At 43.8% G+C, this 20,654-nt stretch overlaps 1 protein-coding gene across 5 annotated transcripts in view; it reads left to right on the plus strand.

Annotated features, from left to right (window-relative positions):
* Positions 1–20,654, plus strand: part of PRKCQ (protein kinase C theta) — a 549,254-nt gene that overhangs the window by 370,393 nt on the left and 158,207 nt on the right. For all 5 annotated transcript variants that reach the window (XM_085653544.1, XM_085653545.1, XM_085653543.1 and 2 more), the window contains one exon: positions 53–115. In XM_085653544.1, the coding sequence (XP_085509670.1) occupies positions 53–115 (63 nt within the window). The remainder of the gene's footprint in view (positions 1–52; positions 116–20,654) is intronic.

The raw sequence follows: 20,654 nt of genomic DNA on the forward strand, positions 1-20,654 counted from the left end.
TTTAAAAGCATTGAATAACTTATCCTGATCTGCATCTTCTGTTTAATTGCAGGTTCTATGCTGCAGAGATTGTTTGTGGATTGCAGTTTCTCCATTCTAAAGGAGTAGTTTACAGGTAATACATTCTGTTTAATTTCACATACATTTTTCAACACAGTTAATATTATGCTTTATTTAAATAATTCTTCTTCTTTGTCCATAAAGGCTATGTTTAGGTGGTAATTAAGAGTATGTTGGAAACTGAAAGATTAAAAACAAAAAGTATGTCTTGCACCTAATTAAAGTAACAGATTGCAAATAAAAAATCATTTGTAATAAACCCTGTAGAAGACATCAAAAATGTTATTGATCAAATATGGAAGATGTCATAATTGGGCTTGCACTTAGACAAAGCAGGATTGGGAAAAAAACATACACCTGGTGTAAAGTAGACTATTGTTTCATTCAAAGGAGAGAATTTCATTTTGCCTTGATTCAGAAGCAGAAGTGGGACTCTTAAAGTCTAGGCCCATTTACACAATTTTTCCAGAGTGGACAGGTCTTTCTAGATGAGTGAGCAGTGGAAGGAAAAATCACTGGTTATCATCCTAATACAGTGCAACCAACATAGCTACACATTTATCAACTCGGCTCTTTGATCTGAGTTTAGTACGTTTTAATTATAAGTTTAGAAACAAATCATTGTAGATCAATCCTAGCATAATTGTATAAAATTACAAAAAGATCATAATAGGTTCACATCTCCTTAAGAGATGTACCCTATGTAGTACAAAGTCAATGACTAACTCTAAGATGACAACGCAGACAATCATGAAAAAGAAATGAAGGTTAAATTGCATCAGATGATTTTCTTTAACGAGCAGGAGCAAACTAACTTTTCCTACACTACCGTAACAAAGGAACCTCACTAAGCAATTTGGGTGAGGGCATATTCAAGATAAAAAAGGAAAGAAAGGTGTCAGCTGTCAGAGTCTTCAGTACAAAACACTCCGACAATGGGTCAAGTATCTTAAACTCCAGAAAAATAGAGAGTGGTCCTACTTGCCAAAGGGGCAGGAATCCAATTGACGCTATGTCCAAAAAGAATTCCCTTTGGGAAACTACAATAGCATACTTAATTAATCACTTCTCACTCAAACACCTATTCACACAGGAACTATATCAGTAGCCAATAGTGAAATATATGAATGGTTTATTCATCAAATAAATGCAGTCAGTTAAAAATGATTGAAAGAAAGAGTTAATCAAGTCATAGATTAAAATACAATTACATAAAAAATTATTACACAATGTGCAACAAAAATATTTCTTACACAATACAAAACAATTTTTAGGTCCACATTAATGATCCATTAAAGATATGATTGTTTTCAAAATTACAACAACAACAATGATATGCACCAGATTTGTATACAACAAGACCAAGAAGCGACGCGTTTCGGTGGTATCAGCAGGTCTAAACCACCTTCTTCAGGCTTTACATAAAAACGTGTCCCGGCTCTTTAAAATCTCGTAATATCAACGTGCGGTTATGTAACAGGGAAAGAACTCCTCTCAGTCTCTAGTGGCCAAAATGTCCCAGACTGCACTGGAAAAATATACCTCAAAATTCTGAACATAAGACCTGTCACAGTCTGTTAAAACATTTCATTCGCTGGGGATAGGCCAAGGGTGCTGCCCTTAATGAATGTTCAGGAAAACTCCCTCGTAGGAGCCAGGATTAGAGTCAGTTTCCTGTTTGTCAATGCTCTTTAAATTCTCCCTTCCAGTTTTGATTTAAAACTCTAACACCGGGATTTAAAATCTCTGTATCTTCTATACGTTCTTGTAGGACGGGCGATGTATAGAAGACACAGAGATTTTAAATCCCGGTGTTAGTGTTTTAAATCAAAACTGGAAGGGAGAATTTAAAGAGCATTGACAAACAGGAAGCTGACTCTAATCCTGGCTCCTAAGAGGGTGTTTTCCTGAACATTCATTAAGGGCAGCACCCTTGGCCTATCCTCTATCACTGTTTGCCAAGAGAGGTGTTAGGAAAGTATGCACAGCACTTGTTCCGATTATGGCTCACAAACCTTCTGGATGGTAAGAGGTTATCTAAAGCTGTGCTATTCTGTAAGAGCATAGATTTGTGAGCACCTAATTGGTCAGAGGTTGGTGCAGGAGCAATTGTGGTTGCAAGTTCTTCTGTTACTGCAGTATTACATCTGTTCTCTGGGATAGCTTGACCTACACCATAACTGGGAAAGATAATGGAGAGCAATTGGTTAATTTCAGAAATTTTAAGGTGATCCCACAGTTTTTGGAGAGGGTAAGCAGTAGAATGTCTGATGGTGAGGCTAGTATAACCTGAATAACAACCATAGTCCACTTCTGGGGCAATCAGTGATAGGCTCCAGTTCACAAATGAAGTGAGCATACCCCTCATGATAATGACACTGATAAAACACCATTCCACTGGGAAGTCGTATTTTGTACATGGGTGATTAAAAGCTTATAGTCTCTACAACAGTGTCATAGTAACTTTGGGCCATAAAGGTACAGTGTTCTCATTGTGGTACTCACAGATCATTACTCATGCTGACATAACACACACACCACTCGGTGGCTTTGCTTATTTGTGTTTCCGCTAGAGTTTGGACTGACTGGCTGCTATCCATCTTGTACTGACCTTGTACACCCACAAATGTATTTGCTGGATATCTCTGCATTATGATCTGAACATTTTATACACCCTATTATTCCCAAATGTTTCACCTCCTTCTACTCCTACTTATGTTTTTTTTTCTTTGACTATTTCATGCTTGTATACAATGTGTTATCCCTGTAAAGCGCTCTGATACCCTAACGGGTCACGTTCTCGCTTTATAAAACACTAAACAAAACAAAATAAATAAAATAAAATAAATAACAAGATGACTAACATCATAACATCAGGGGGATATTGGTCAAAGGGTCTTTTGTACTTTTCTAGAACTTGGAAGGACTAAAGGAGGATTCCATCACATTCCGGCAGCCTGTGCCCATGATATAACAGGTGAAGAAATGTTTTATTTCTTTTAAAGGGCAAACGATCAAAAGCACTTTTTCCCCTACATCAACAGGCACTTGGATGCAGAGCCAGCAAGAAGAAAAGGTATTAGTTTGTGTGTATTTCTCAAACAGCAGCACATAAGAGTTGTTGACATTCACACAGCAATGGCTTCACCCAAGGACAGATTCAGTACAATTTGGCCTTTCAAAAACTCTCTATTCCCCAACAATGATGCGTCCCACCAACAGCCAAATGCTCAAGGATGCAGTAAAGATAGCATGCCCAAGGGCTCTGGTATGCAGGAACAGATTGGTTACCTTGGATTGGGTGGTCCAGGAACAGATGACGAAGGGCTGTCATCTCTATGTGGTGCAGCTGCGTGCACTGGGAGGAATGGGTCCACATCTCCATGTCTTGGCTTTTAACAGCAGTGCTGGTTATGAGAATGCCTTGACATGGGCCTTGCCACATGACTGAAGGGGAGTCTCCCTCTAGTAGACAGTCACATAGACACAGTCACCGGGTTGAAGGGGAAGGCAGGCTTTGGTCAGACTCTCAGGTAAGGTAGCTATGGCCTCAGATCAGAAACTCTAGAGACAACATATACGCATTTTGCAGAACTGCATTATCATTCATTTGTAAGTCTAACATAGCAGCAGAGACTAGAGATCTTGATGGCAGCGTCATTGGTCATTCCATCACAATCTTATAGAGGCTTTGTTTTCTAGGCAGGTCTGACTATGAAGGACCACAACGCTAAAGGTGCGGCATCAGGCAATTTCAACTGAGCATCTTAGCATATCTTTGTTATTGTATTCTTGAGGATACATTACTTCGATCCACTTTGCAGCCTGACTCTGGGTGGTAAGCATAATGCAAATGCTAATCTAACCCAAAGAACTTTGCAAATTTCCTGCACTACTTTTGAAAGGAAGTGTGTCCCATGGTAACTAGAGATCCGGTTTAGAATACTGAGTCAGAAGATGAAGTCCCTAAGTAGACACTATGCATCTGTGAGGACATTTACTCTGGAAGAATGAGAGCATAGAGACTTTTATCACAAGATAGGTAAAATCTTTTGGGGGTGCATGAAGAGGCCCTAAGGGGGAAGGTGAGCAGCAGGGTGGTCTTGATCCCGGTCCTAGCATTATGGACTGACAAGTGACAGAGGAACAGCAATACATTTGGACTCTAGAGGGTGCATACAGGTGGATTGGCGTAGTTTGTAACATGCCATCTCTAACAACATCAATAGCTCCATGAAACAACCATGCAAGGCTGGGGAGCAGAAACTTTGGTTTGGCCACACTCCCAGTGCTGTCTCTCCACAACCCATCAAAGCTAACTTCACATTTTTGGTTGATTCAATATTGCTTTTTGCCTTCGGAAGCTTGATTCTGTAACAAAGACAAACCATTTAGAGAAGGCAAATGGTTTGCACTACATATATAGCAACATCTGCACTTTCACACAAATAAGCTGTTCATGCTACTGAATCAGGCAGGGCATTTCTCTTAGACATGTCCTGGGTATGCTGGTGAGCATTGCACTTAACCACTGCTTCCTGTTTGAATAAGTGCAAGACACTCAATAGATTTTGTAAATAGTGACTGCTTTTAATCAGTGTTCCTGCAGAGGTCAGGAACCCTCTTTGCAACCAAAGGAACCCAAAGCTGTGCATCATGTCAAAACAATATTATAAGTCTACATTCAGAGTAACCAATCTTTTCTCAAACAAAAATTCTTGCTCAAGTCAAAGCAATAAGCCTAGCTACTTTGGCTTATTTCACATTGGGCAAATGACAATAATCTATTACTCAATAAGAGAGCACTCTGCATGACCCGCAACCAACACACCTTTATGATTTAGAAGGCAGGATCCATCTACAAAGTATATCGCTTAAGAGTTGGGAATTGGAGCCTTTGGTCAGGTCAACAAAGGGTTTAGTAATGTGGGCAGTGGTGGGCAAACAACCATGGGGTTTTCCCTCACTGAGAGCAGATATCAGGGATGAAGGATTCAGAGAGGGGCAGCCGACAATTGCAATATGTGAGACGGATAACAAAAGAAACTCATATTGTGTCTGGTACCAATCTGAGGGTGGAAAGGTGCTGGGTATTTGTGGTCTGGAGGAGGACAACAGCAGCATGGAGCAGAGCTCCATATAAAGGGAAACTCAACACAATATTTTCAGTAGTGTCAACAAGGTTAGCTGTCGTGGCTACAGAACGGAGGTGGGGTTGAAGCCCAGTCAGGACTGGGTCTATGGAAGTAATCAATATGCTTTTCTTGCTCCCAATTGTCTTGAACCAGCACACCAACAGCAAAACCATTGTGTTCATGACAGTGAAATGTAAATTAGGCAGATCCGCAGCAGATGCGGAAGGTAAGGATTGTTTCCGTTTTACAAATGTATTTTAAGCTTTGCTAGACCACTACCAGGACTCGGGTATCCTTTTGGTCATAATCTTTTAATGGTTTGGCAATATCAGTGTAACCCATAAACCACTATCAACACTATCCACCTGTAAGAAATTAGGTTATTGGTTGAGAGGGGTAGAAGCCCTACTCAATCAACAACAACAATCCTTGTCAGGGTGAAGCACATAAAGTCACTAAAACCTGTGCCTAACCGCTTTGTTGCTTGGCACAAAAGCATGTGTAAAGTATCGATTCAGCGAATAACAGTAATAAAGTGAAAACCAAACACAGGAAAATTCCAACTCCAATTTAGATAAATAGAGCGCATTTCAATAAATAAATTGACATCAAGAACAAATAAATCCAGTCAGTAGAACCCGAATTATGAAAATGTAAAGTTGTCATAAACAATACTGCCAAAAACAAAGCACCAACTGCGGGTATCTGGTTGAGTGAGGTCAGGACAGACTCACAAGTTAAGTCCAACTGTACCAGTGTGGGTCGGATACAGTTAAAAGGTTCACCCAGGTCAAGAGTTACCTTCATACTAAAAAGAAATTCTGAAGATTTCTTGGAGAAGGTAGAGTCCTTAGGGGGCCAGGCAGCAGGCTGTAGCCAATAGCACGAAAAACTCCATGTGGAAAAAGCTGGATTTTCATGTCAAATAGGTAATTGTCGTTGATGGGGTAATGGTTGTTGTCGAGCCTAGTGACATTTTCTACCTTCAGTCTTAGAATTTTTTCTGGAGCTTGAAATACCCCAGCAGGACAAGGCTGCAGGATGTAGCTAAAGAGGGCTCAAGGAGGCCTGATACTGTCGCCGACGGGTCCAGCTAAAACATATTGGATGCTGCAGAGAAGAATGAAGCGGGAGGAGTGATGAAGTCAATACTAACGGCGATGCACTTTAGGAGGATCAGCTTACAGGTAGGTCCAGGTCTCTTGAAAGGCTCTCAGATCAGCTTTTGCTGAAATTTTCCAAGTCCCAGGTTTTGGCAGGAGAAGGCCACTCTAACACCACACTATGGATCCAGGACCCAGGGGGTGTGGGGGGACCATTTGGTGTCTAGGACTTGCCCCAGCAAGGACCAGCACCTGGATCTCCGGAGCTTGTTATGTCCCTATAGCTCTCACAGGACGCCAGCCAGCTAGTCCTGGAGTCACTCTGGTGATCCTGGGTTCACATGGCAGGCCTTTCTTCCTCAGGCAGCAAGGCAGCAGGGCATTCCTTCCACCAGCAATGATCTGATTTGGGGTCTAAGAGTGTCACCTTTTATCCCCAGGGCTAACCTTTGTGTGGGACACAACACCTGACCCACTCCCTTGCCCTCCTTGGGTTTGACTCCAAAAGTCTGGGGTGACAAAACCTTAGGGTCAGGTTTCTTTTTGTGTGCTAACAGTAAGGTCTTTGAAGTGTAATTTAGGGCACGTCCTCCCCCAGTCATCCTGCCAGCCAGGATGGCCTATCCTACCACATGTAACCCCCTTTTGGCCCCATGTCTTGGGGGATCAACAATCCATCACAGAGGAGACAGCCAGAGTCATGTCACCCTGGTTACTGGCAGAAAGCCATGGTAGGTAGGTTTCTAGAAATGCCAACTTTCTAAAACAAGAGGGTTTTACAATTCAAAAGAGTCCAATAAATATATTTCTTTCTGCAACCAATCTGAAATGTCAATTTATTAAGTGTAATAAGGTAACCCACTGATAGTCAATGGGAGAGGTAGCCTGGCAACAGTGAAAGACTGCTTTAGGAGTTTTCCACGGTTAGGACATGCAATACGTAAAGCCACAGGTCCTGTTTTTTTAATACCATGCATCATTCCCCAGGAGCTCTAAGGGCCTACTTTGGGAGTGATGTATAAGCTTAATAAAGGTATGTTTAGGCCTGGCAAAATGTTTATTTTGCCAGGTGGAGATGGTAGTTTAAACCAACACTACAGGCTACAGCAGCAGATCTGAGACTTATTTTAAAGTGCTTCTTTAGTGGGTGGAACAATGATTGCTGCAGGCCCACTAGTAGCATTTAATTTACAGGGCCTGGGTGCATGTGGTACCATTTACTAGCGACTTAGCAGTAAATTAAATGTGCCAATTAGGTGTAGGCCAATTTTACCATGCACTGGTTAGCAGTGGTAAGGTGCACAGAGTCTTAACGCCAACACAAGCAAATTGAGCAACATTGAAGGGGTGAAGGCAAAAGGTTTGGGGGACTACCATCCAAGGGTATCAGGTTTAACACCGGCCATACCCATAAAGGTGCATACCTGAGAAACATTTACTGGACGATCTAACTTATGAGTGGCTTTGATCAGCTTTGATTGTCTTGTGACAAGTGACATTCACCAGCAGTGATCTCATGACAAATGTACTGTACGAGAGGAATTCAATAAGGTAGTAGTTCAAGTTGACCTTGGAATGATCTAGGGTAACAGAAGCCAACAATATGCAAACTGAACCAAAGTAGAACCCTGTGGAAAACCAATGTGTCCAGATATTTCTTGAGGGCTAGTGAAAAGATGAACAGAGACTCTGTAAACCCTTGTGGGAGCCTCCTCCATGAAAGGTGAAACCCTCCTAATGAGAAAGTGTAAAGAAAATGACTGTCTTCATGTAGGGAAATGGAAGAAGGCGTAACAGAGGTCAACCACAGTAAACCATTTTGCATTAGCAAGGATGGCGGCAGGGTTGTGGATCACCGGAAAGCTAAGGATGGCCACATTATTAACCTCCCTAAGATCTTGTACAAACATGTAAATGTTGGCTTTGCACGTGGGAAAAATCAGGGTTTTATACTGGCTGAAAAAATATGCATTAAGGGCCAGATGTACGATGGTTTTTAGCGTGTGCAAACGTGTTTTAGACCCATTTGCGCACGCTAAAAACCTTGGGCCCATGTACAAAACCTATTTTACGAGTCGCTAATCAATTAGCGACTTGCAAAATAGGTTTTGCGACTCGCTATTAGGCAGGGGCCTTCCCTTCCTAATAGCGACTCATGAGGCATGTATTTAAGGAAAACGGGCTGCATTGAAAGAAAAACGGCTCTATTTAAAAGCGTCCGAGACATGTGGTCTGCTGAGCCCAGCAGACCACCATCCCTGGGAGGGCCAGCCATCCCCAACGGGGTCGCAAAATGCGAGTGCCTCATTAATATTAATGAGCCTCGCATATTGCGACCCCATTGGGAATTGCAATCAGTGTCTGTGACACTGTAGTACATAGTAAATTGCGACTCGCAATTTGTGGATCGCAATAGAGCGCAAATTGCGAGTCGTACATCTGGCCCTAAAACCCCTTGCTTAAGTAAATCAGAAGTTACAGGGCTGATTGATTGCTTCCGGTTTTAACAGATACTGAGGTATTCTGGATATCTTCTTCTTCTGGGGGGGATCTATCTTGATCGTCACTGGTTCCACTGAAGTTATAAACCCAACATAAATTTTCCTGGTGGACCACAGCAAGGGCTGGACCTGAGAAAGCAAATCAGTTAAATCGACAGACACTTCACCCTTGTTTGTGTTGGGCTGACAATTATTATATTTACACAAGAGGGTAAGACCTCATTTTCTCGCTTCTGGAGTATATCTATATAGACCAGATCTAGGGGACAGAACACAGTGCAATTTAGTTTGTACAGTATATACCTTTCTGATAAATTGGCAGGTAAGCTAGGGCTCACAAAAAAAGGAAACATTTTCAATAGTGTGTCCCAAGAAGACAGAGATGGAGTCAGAGACGTGGTGAGGAACTAGTTGGTTAGAGATACTGACTGTGTCTATGGACTTGGCTGAGAGAAATAAGGTGAGAAACTCAGAAGACTGTAAACATTTTTTGCTAGTACTGGGGTATGTGAAGCACATGGTGCATTTACTATTTTACTGTTAATGAGGCAATCTATATATGGATCTTTTTGATCTGCAGGAATTAAGGTATTCATAACACCACTGGAACCTTTCAGGCTGTCTGTAAGAAATTAGGTTATTGGTTGAGAGGAGCGGAAGCCCTACTCAGGCAACAACCACAATCCTTGTCACAGTAAACTACAAAAAATCACGAAATTAACCTGTGCTTAACCCTCTGGTAGCTTGGACAAACCAGTCAGGCTTAGCTTAGAGGCAAAGTGTACATTACTTATGCAGCATACAAACAGTAATAAGTGACAACACAACACAAGAACAATCCCAAACCAATGTAGAACATAGGGTACATTTTCATAAATAAATTGATACCAGAAAAACAAAAATCCAACCAGTACAACCAGAGATAAGAAGTTTCAAAATGTTAGGTAGATATAGCTCTTAAAATCCTAGATCGCCATTCGCGGTCATCTGGTCGTGCTAGTCCTATGTAAAGTCGCCAGTTCAGGTCGACTGTGATGGAACATGGGCGGGATACAAGGACCAGATTAGCAGTGCTTAGTTGGTAAAAAAATAAATAAATAAAAGTGCCAAGGCCCTCATTCGGTGACCACCGCAGCTTGCAATACCCATTGCTTTTACCAGTGTTGCCAATGACAGCACATACACAACTACTAACCATTGCACTGCTACAAGTGTGACTATTCAGACTGTTCAAGGCTCCCACAGCTATAAGAATGGCTTAAGCGGTCGGTATTAGTTGGTTTTAATGTATATTGAATTCATAAACAACTGTTGTTCTGCTAATCCCTAAATGACAGAAACAGCACCACCATGTGGCAGCTGTCGTAAGTGCCGGTGTTGTTAATGAACTGCCAGTGCCGAGCACTAGAAACCACCAGTGGCGGCTCCCTGAGGGAGTGCTGCGGGGCGATGGGGCAGGGTGGGGGAGGGGCAGGGTGGGGGCTAGTAAACTCCAGCATACGGCAGAACAAAGTTAAATAAATAAATGAAACAATTTACATTTTGCGCGCTGCAATGCCAACTCGGCGTTGCAGCGCGTGCAATGTAAATTGTTTTATTTTATTATTTAGCGAAGGGTCCAGGACCTGGAGAGGCACCTCTTGGGGATCAGGAACTTACTCTAGCACAAGCCAGCAGGACTCAGGCAGGTCCAATGCCACAGGTCAGCTGGGCGGTTGCAGGAATGTCTCTGCAGCTTGTTGTGTCCTTATAGCTCAGACAGGAGGTCAACCATCTGACCCTTGGAGTCACTCAGGTGACCTGGGATGAAGGGAGTAGGTTCAGTAGGCCTTCTCAGAGAGCAGGCCAGTCCTGTGAGGGGCAAGGTATTTCTCAAGCAGCAGGGCAGTCCTCTGGGGAGCAAGACAGTCCTTTTTCTGAAGTGTACTGAGGAGTGGCTCTAGAGGTCCAATATTCATACCTGGTACCAGCCTTCAAAGTGGGGGGATTCCTTATACTGACCCCCACATCTGTTTCTGGGAAGTTCTTCCTTTTCCCTGCCAAGACTCCAAGATGTCTGCGGTGACAAAAGACTAGTCAGGTTACTCTGTGTGTGCTGGAGGCCAGCCCCTTAAAGTGTAAGTGGGGCAAGGCAAAGTTCCGTCCCCAGCCATCCTGGCAGGATGGCCCATCAGGCCCACATCTAGTCCTCTTTTTTTCACTCTCTATGAGGTATACACAAACGCCAACAGCACAGCCATTCACAGTCATGTCACCCAGGACACTGGCAGAAGGCACAAATGGTTAGGACAAAAAAATGCAAACTTTCTAAAAGTAAATAGAACAAGTGATGGAAACAATGCTGAATAATATCAAGCACTGACCCCCCGTACATTGATCTGAGCCTAAATCCATCATTTTTTAGCTCGCCACACCATTCCTGTTTAAACCCAGCCATATGAAAATCAGTCTTGACCCTGCTTTCCATGGGAAGAGTCAAGCCCGAAGTGCCAGGCCAGGTCCCCCCGGACCGGAAACAAGCATTCTAGGACTGATTTTGGGGTATCACACCTCATCAGCCAGGATAGCTTGACTCTTGTGGTAGGACCCTGGTCTGGGCATATCCGTCCCACTTAAGGCGACAAATACAAAAATAACAAGTGGTGAACAGAATGCTGAACAGTGTCAATCACTCACCCCCAGTGCAGACATCTGAGACTAAATCCATCTTTTTTATTCACCGTGCCATTTCAATTTAGACCTAGCCATATGCAAATCAGTCTTGACCCTGCTCTCCATTGGAACAGTCCAGCCTGAACTGCCAGGCCATCACTGGACCAGAAACAAGCATCCTAGGCCAAGTTTTGGGGTATCACCCCTCAACAGCCAGGATAGCTTGACTCTAGTGGCAATGCGAGCAGGGGATCCATGTCTGGGCATATCCATCCCACTAAGGGCGACAAATACAAAAAGAACAAGTGATGGACGGAATGCTGAACAGTGTCAAGGACTCACCCCCAGTACAGAGGTCTGGGCCTAAATCCGTAATTTGTTTGATCACCACGCCATTTCAGTTTGTACCCAGCCATATGTAAATAATTCTTGACCCTGCTCCCCATGGGAAACGTCCAGCCTGAACTGCCAGGCCAGGTCCTCCCCGGACTGGAAACAAGCATCGTAGGACCAGTTTCGGGGTATCACCACATATCAGCCAGGATAGCTTGACTCCGGTGGCATGGCAACCACGGTAGCCAGGTGTGGCCATACCTGTCCCACTTAGATCTGCTCCATGTGATGCAGTGATGAGATAGCCTTCTTGTTTCCCAGCTAACCACATGAAAAACTAGATCTTCAAACTCCAAAGGCTTCTTTTCTAGGCTGACCATTTCTTCTTCCTACTCTACCTATCCTATTTTCTCCCCCTTTTTTCCCTCTCTAGGCAGCTCCTCTCTCCTTCCCAATAACAGTCTGCTGCATGTCCTGAAATTTCAAAGGCATCAACTTTGATTCAACATTCTATTTCTGTCTTCTGATGCCACACAGTGGTTCCCAATAGTTACTAGTTCAGCCAACTTCTTTGTTTGGTATCCAAAGCAAATTGTCATTACATTCTTGTATACAGTAATGTGGAAGCAAAACCATACCCCAAAATGTAGACATCACAAATGTTTACCTCATCCGGTTCTCCCACAAACACAATTGTGCATTAGGGCACCCCCTAACATCAGTTAGTAGAAAAAATAGTTCAAATAAATATCGGGACCTCAAAAATAACAGAGTTCTAGACCAATAAAAAGTTTAATGGATTTATTACTAAATTCAAAAATAAGTGTTATGGGGGGGGCGTGACCAACTGCCGGAGAAAATGGCAACACAATAGGCCGGCTCTGGCCCTGAAAATCTTCCCTCCGCATCTATCCTGTAATTAGTCCAGTAATACCTGCGGAGCCCTGGACCAATGAAGTTATCGGCTTATAGTAAATGCAGGATTCACTTCCAGCTCCCGAGGGACGAGCATCCTGCCCATATATGGTTAATAAAACATGGGTCGATGGACAGGGTAGATTTGCAGACGCTACAGGTACATGGGAAGGGAAACCCCTCAACATAATGTCAATATATGTTCCCCCTGCACTACAGAATTCCACACTGACCGACCTAAGCAAACTCATCCTAGACCTCCCAGTGGGAATGTTAGTGAGAGAAGGTGACTTCAACCTAACCGTAGATGGACAGACCGACCGGCGACCCCCACGCCAAGACCCCAGTGTTGGATCAAAACTAGCGGATTGCCTCTCAGCTCTCGGCCTGGTCGACATTTGGAGGCAGCTTAATCCCACAGGTCGCCAGTTTACCTTCAAATCGGGAGCCCATGGTAGCCAATCCGTATAGATTACATACTCACACACACTTTGTTGAGGCCAGGTGCTTGGCAAGGGGTATTTCTGATCAATCCCCAGTACTGGTCAGGATCGCAATAAACCTCCAACCCAAACGCACAACTCTCACAATCAATCCCTGGTCATTAAAAATCCCACATGTTAAAACAACATTGCTAAAAGATATTGACTTATACTTCAGTGAAAATGCTGGCTCAGTGACATTGCCTCAGAAACTGTGGGGAGCATATGGGGTTGTGATAAAAGGCAGAGCGCTGGGCCTAATGGTGTGACACAAAAAAGAATTGACCAAGAGAATAGTACAACTCGAGGGTGACATTTTAGAGGGCGAGCAAAAATTACATCGCACAAATGACGACATAACCAAACACTTGACGCCAAAAAACAAGATTATAGACAGCTTCTTACAGAGGCAGCAAAATCCAGGCAAAAGACAATATACCACAGGATATATGAATATGAGGAGCGGACGGGTACATTACTGGCTTGGCTTGAAAGAAGAGAGCAGGTACAAGATGGGTTCGTAGATTGAGAGGAGTCGAGTGAGGGGAAATAACAGAGCCCAGGAGATAGCAGAAAAACTTGCTACCCATTTCGAGGCAATTTATACATCAACAGCCACAACCACTGCTCATGACGCCCGAGACCTCCTGGCCACCATCCAAGTTGCCAGCCTCTCCCTCGAAGAGCGATAATCCCTTGAAGGAGAACTAAGAGAAGAAGAGTTACAGATCGTGATCCGAGACACACGCTCGGGTAAGGCCATGGGACCTAACAGACTTCCTATTGAGCTCTTTAAATGGCAGCCACTAGGCTGACTCCCCACCTTTGAGATATTTATCTAGACCACTTGGGATGACAAATGCAAAAACAACAGTTGATAGACAGAATGTAGAACAATGTCATACATTCACCCCAGTACAGAGATCTGGGCCTAAATCCATTGTTTTTTTGCTCACCATGCCATTCCAGTTTGAACCCAGCCGGACGTGGGTCCCGTGCTCTCCATGCCACTGGAATCAAGCTATCCTGGCTGAAGAGGGGTGAAATCCCGAAACTGGCCCTAGGATGCTTGTTTCCAGTCCAGGGAGGACCTGTCTTGGCAGTTCGGGCTGGACTGTTCCCATGAAGCACTGGGTCGAGACTGATTTGCATATGGCTGAGTTCAGACTGGAATGGCATGGTGAGCAAAAAAACGATGGATTTAGACCCAGATCTCTGTACTGGGGTGAATGTATGACATTGTTCTGCATTCTGTCCATCAACTGTTGTTTTTGCATTTGTCACCCCGAGTGGGACGGGTATGCCAGACGTGGGTCCTGTGCTCGCCATGCCACTGGAATCAAGCTATCCTGGCTGAAGAGGGGTGAAACCCCGAAACCGGTCCTAGGATGCTTGTTTCCAGTCCAGGAAGGACCTGGCTTAGCAGATCGGGCTGGACTGTACCCATGAGGCACAGGGTCAAGACTGATTTGCATATGGCTGGGTTCAAACTGGAATGGCATGGTGAGCAAAAGAACAATGGATTTAGGCCCAGATCTATGTACTGGGGTGAATGTATGACATTGTTCTGAATTCTGTTCATCAACTGTTGTTTTTACATTTGTCACCCCGAGTGGGACGGGTATGCCCAGTCGTCGGTCCCGTGCTCTCAATGCCGCTGGAATCAAGCTATCCTGGCTGAAGAGGGGTGAAACCCCGAAACCGGTCCTAGGATGCTTGTTTCCAGTACAGGGAGGACCTGGCTTAGCAGTTCGGGCTGGACTGTACCCATGAGGCACAGGGTCAAGGCTGATTTGCATATGGCTGAGTTCAAACTGGAATGGCATTGTGAGCAAAATAACGATGGATTTAGGCCCAGATCTCTGTACTGGGGTGAATGTATGACATTGTTCTGCATTCTGTCCATCAACTGTTGTTTTTGCGTAGTCATAGGACAAGCCAGCAGAAGGTTGTGGTGGATACCGCCCCATCTCACTCCTTACTGCAGAGGCCAAAATCCTTGCTAAGGCAACGGCAAATAGACTTATTCCCATGATCACAAACCTGATACACCCCGATCAATCAGGCTTCATGCCGGGCCGAAATACTGCCCTAAATCTCCGCTGGCTTCAGGGGATGCTGGGTAGGGCAGATACGAAACATGAGGATGCTGCACTGCTGTCCCTAGATGCCAAGATGGCATTTGATACCATCGAATGGCCCTTCCTCTTTGAGGTGCCGGAATGAATGGGATTTGGACCCAACTGTATAAAGTGGGTTAAGCTCCTATACTCAACCCCAAGGCACAAATAGTTTTGAACTGCCACACGTCTCGCCAGATCCAACTGACAAAGGGAACTACACAGGGATGCCCCCTATCGCCATTAATCTTTGCACTGGTGCTGGAACAACTGGTGATATGGGTAAGGGGTGACCCCTTGATACGGGCCTTAAATGGACAGAACACCATGAAGACAAAATTTCTCTATACGCGGAACACATACTACTATACATTTCATCCCCGGTGTCGGCAATTCATCGAATCCTCCATATATTCCGCATTTTCAACAGTCATTATGGCTACACTATTAATTGGACTAAATCCATATTATTTCTGATTCACGGCCCTAGGCCAAAACTGCCGAAAGATTGCAACATCCCTGTGACAACGGCAGGTTTCCGGTACTTGGGAATCTGTGTGACCCCAGGCCCGTCAGTCTTCCATGACACCAATCTGCAAGGGCCACGGACCCGCCTGCATACAGATGTTCAGCATTGGCGAGCCCTCCCTCTGACCCTCCTGGGATGAGAAGCCCTTTTTAAGAGGCTGGCATTGCCTCGCTTTTTGTATGCACTGCAAAATACCCCCTTTAAAGTCCCAGATTCCTATTTCACAAACATTGACAGTGCAGTGCAGACTTTATTATGGGACGGGAACACACCACGTATCGCACTGCAGAAGCTGACGGGGGGATGGTATGACGGCGGGATCGCTCTACCTGACCTAAAGTTTTATTACTGGGCTTCCCAGCTGATGGTAATCAACCAATGGGTCCATGGTCCACAAAGTGAGCCAAGCCTTCAGACAGACAGGTGGCTGATGGGAAAAGGAAGATATCGTAGAGCCCTCTAAATGAACCCAAGCATCTGCACCTCACTGGCCAGAGAGTCCGCACCTTAGTATTCTGGCATCTGGACAATAAAAAGCTAGGGTGGCATAGGAAAATCACACAGGTCACCCCTCTATGGGAACCTGAGTGGTTAGGTAGACTGAGCTCCTATCCCGGGTTTGACAATTGGGACATAATCAGTATCTCATCAGTGGGGGACATGTGGACCAAAAGGGGTTGATTACATTTGCAGGTCTACAGACAGAATATCAACAAGCACAGTCTGAAACCTTAAGATGCCTGCAGATTAGTCATGGTCTCAGGGCTGCAATACCAGCAGGGGGGCCTTTGCAGGAGGCACCCTCTCTAGAAGATAGATTGCTATTAGATCCCATGCCCAAGAAAGCCATATCTTTAACATTAAAAAGCTGATAAATAATCGGCTGGGCATGTTGACACGCCTCAGGCAGCAATGGGAGGCAGATGTGGGAAGCTTAGAGGATGAAGACTGGCGAGACGCGTTGGCCTCCCCTCGGGAAATTTCCATCCCCATGAGACTAAGACTTGTCCAACTAAACACCCTACACAGAGTCTACCTTGCAGCGAGAACCCTGGTTAAGATGGGGAGAAGGACAAGCACGCAATGTCTCCATAAATGTTCTCAGGAGGGAACCTGCTACAAGATGATGTGGGAATGTCCGGCCATCCAAACCTACTGGGCAGTGGTCATGGTCAAAATGGAAAATGTTGGGGGGGGGGGGGGGGGGGGGGGGACTTAACGCCTCCTCGAAACTCTGCTTACTAAACATATGGGAAGCCACTGACCTAGCCCAAACTGAACAGTCCTGGGTTTCATTGTGGTGGGCCCTCGCCAAACGGAACATAGCACACAAATGGGGAGTCAAGGAATTGCCCTTAACACACAGGTGGGAGGCCGATATGGATGGGGCCATGATAGCGGAGAAAGACGTCTTTAAAAATAGAGGATGCCTTAAAAAATGGGACCGTAAGTGGGCGGCTTGGAATACATATAGGGGCGAAATATGCTTGTCTCCCATGATCGAATTGCGCAGGAAGGAGGGGGGCCGCGAGACCCATTAGATGCAGAGGAAGCAGTAGAATAATGTTGGCACTACCCTGGAATGCCATACTAAGTGTAATGAACAAATGTGCTGTACTCGATCTCTGTATAAATGCTGATTATACAGCTGTGCTTTTTTGTTGTTTTGTTAAAAAGAGTTTTTAAAAATAATTGTGTTATACAGATATTGTCATAAAGACTCTTAGTTGCAAGGTTATAAGGAGTATGCAAAATAAGAAACTATTCAAAGTCCCAAATGAGCAGCAAAATCAAAAGGAGGTCAGGCAGCATCTGAAGGGGTTCTTATACACAGTTTTTGCTTAACAAATTAGACAAGCTGTGGAATCATCATGGTGTGAACAAAACTATTGTTTCTTTAGCAAATCATAACACAAATATACGTCATTACCTCAACACATAAGCACTATCCAAGTCTAAAAACGTATTCAACACTATCCATGATAATATCATCCGGAGATGTTCTAACTAATATGAAACATTTAGACATTTAAACCTTTACAGAATTAATAGACTAGTGTTTACAACTGAAGGCAGCAGAAGGGACCTGGATTATGTTTCAAGTCCTAGAGAACAAGGAAAGTTCATGGAAATCTATGTAATCATAACAGTGGAGATAAATTAATACAAGTCAGCTTGACCATGCTTCGTGGAGCCTGTGTGGAGCAGATGTATGTGGGGGGGGGGGGGGGGGAGCAAGAGTGAGTGACAGATATGGCATCAATCTTGTATAAGATGGCATCTAACAGAAAAATGTGGCATAGCTAAAATACATAAATAAACACACTTCTATTCATCATGTAAAACTTGTTTCAACTGAAATCATGTTAATTCAGCCAATATACATGCAGAATCAATTGTGAAAATGCATAGTATTCATCATTATTAGTGCACAAAATACAAACCCCAAAAAACAATATAACAGTAACCATCTCTTCACAAAAGCTGCACCTACAAGTTCCTTAGTCATATCCGTCAGAAGATCTATGCTTGAATATCTTACAGACATATCCTTAAGCATGTCTAGGGAGTCGATTAGCGCTAATCTGTTTGCAATCCAAGATCTTAGTCCAATCCGTTTTTACCAGACAAACATCAGCCACTGCATTCAACAAAGCATCGTTTGCAGCCCTCCATCATTTCTGGGTTCCACTCTTGGCCATGCAAACTTTTTCACCAGCCGATCCCTAACTTCACTCGGCACCACTAATCGTAACAGTTGGTTCAAATCTGCCCAATTGGGATGATACACTTAAAACACACTTTGCCGCTTCTCTCAAAACTAAGTATGGTTTTCTCAGATGTTTGAGAATTGTTTCTTAATGTTTAATAAGTTAGGGGCATAGACCGTGATATACCCCTGGTCACTGGGTATTCTCGCAAAGGTAGCAGTGTATCAGGAGCAGACAGGGAGGGGGTTCTTGTAACTAGCATCACTAAAATGGGGCAAAGGAAAGCATCTTCTAGCTAGTTAGTATGTTTTTCATCTTCAGCTTTCTCTAGTATTAGTGAGGCCGCAATCTTGGAGGTCCTTGCTTCCACCAGGCACAGCTCATACTCAGTTCAGCATGCTTGATCACTCTAGTCGAATCGTCAGGTCCAGTGCTGTTCCGTGCCTCACAGCAATACCTCTGGCAAAACTTCTCCCTGACCTCTGGCACCTGAGTAATTTTGTGAAGTCCAGTACTGCTTTCTTCTGCTGACTTAGTACAAATGGTTTCCCAGTTGGTACACCATTTGTAACATACAACTCAACACTTTTGGAGGCCTAAAAGCCTAACATGCATGTAATGCTAAAATAGCCATCATTCACGAAAAACAATAATTGACAACTGCGATTTCTATGGACCGGAGCAACAACCCACAATCATGTTGGAGCATGTAATGCAAAAATCTATCAACCTGAGTCTCAAAGTTAAACGTAAACTTATCAGTAAATTTGGTATTTTTTGGTATTCACAATCTACATGCAAAGTTTTGCGACTCCACACTCCCTATAATGTGTTTTGGAGGTCTCTGCACCCGTAGACTCCCCAGTTCGGGCGTAGAACTCTGCGCACATAAGTATAATTGTATTTTGCAGTACCTTTTGTAGTGATATAAAAGGTGCCACAAAGTTCAGTTTGATTAGCAGGCCCTATATGTTACACCCACATTGTTGTACATTGTTTCTCAATGAAAGTGAAAGGAAGCAAATTCATGTGATCAAAACAATTGCTTTAAGTGAAGCCAATCAATGGAGCTTCTCATGACGAAGAATGTGAAAAATCTTTAAGACAAAATGAAATGATACAAACAGGTGGGGATGACTTCAGTTTTCTCAAATCCACACCTTAAGGTGCCAGTTTTAAGATGAGGCTACACTTACTACAAGGTGCAGGAACACGTGCAAATGTATGCCACTGTGACCTCAGAAATACATGAACGGTAGCAGACGTGTTAGGATTAGAATACCCATTCAGTTAGTACCAGGATAAAATTGTAATTCAAAAACTAGCACATCCAAACATTAGCAAGTTCATAATAGCGCAGTTATAAGAAGGCACAGACACATTTGATTTCATTTTTCCAGGGTAAAGTTCTGAAAAGTGAAAGCCGAAACAACAACCAAACAAGGCATATACTTTACATTCAGTGAAATCCGACTCCGGACAGTGACGCCACAAAAATAGGCAGGGAGCTAATCCAGCACCCAGATTGCACAGTAAAAAAGTCTGTAATAAACCACCTTCTGTTTTTACGCTGTACAAAGGTGAGGACACCTCTTTTGAGACAGTGCCAGGACAGTAGAGCTCTTTATGACAGCCAAGTCTAAGGCATGTAAAAAAAATTGGGGGCATATCAACAACAACCGGCGATAATTATCTCTAAGCGCACTTAGCGCTAGGATAATTATCGCCGGCTAGCGTGAATTTTTATCGCTGAGATAGTGTGCTATTAGCAACGCTTATCTCAATAGCGATAAAAATCCTCACGCTAACAGGCTAACGTGAGATTATCGCTGGAAACCAGTTATTCTGTGCACTTCTTTCCGCCTCACTACATGGCACAAAAGAATTGTGGATGTCAAATGTTATTTGCACACTCATACTTCTAACATAGGTGTTCACGGTCAGCTTTAATTCAGTGATATGCATCGAGCAACGCGAAGAAACAACGATTTGCCCTTTTACTTCAGTGCATTATCAGCCCGCGAATAACTCAGTCAATGTCTCGATGCGGATCCTTGGTTTATCAATGAACACGCGGTCCGGTTTGTGCAGGTCGCACACCACTTCCACCAGC

This window comes from Triturus cristatus, chromosome 4_1 (assembly GCF_964204655.1).
Source record: "Triturus cristatus chromosome 4_1, aTriCri1.1, whole genome shotgun sequence".
NCBI classification, from domain to species: Eukaryota; Metazoa; Chordata; class Amphibia; order Caudata; family Salamandridae; genus Triturus; species Triturus cristatus.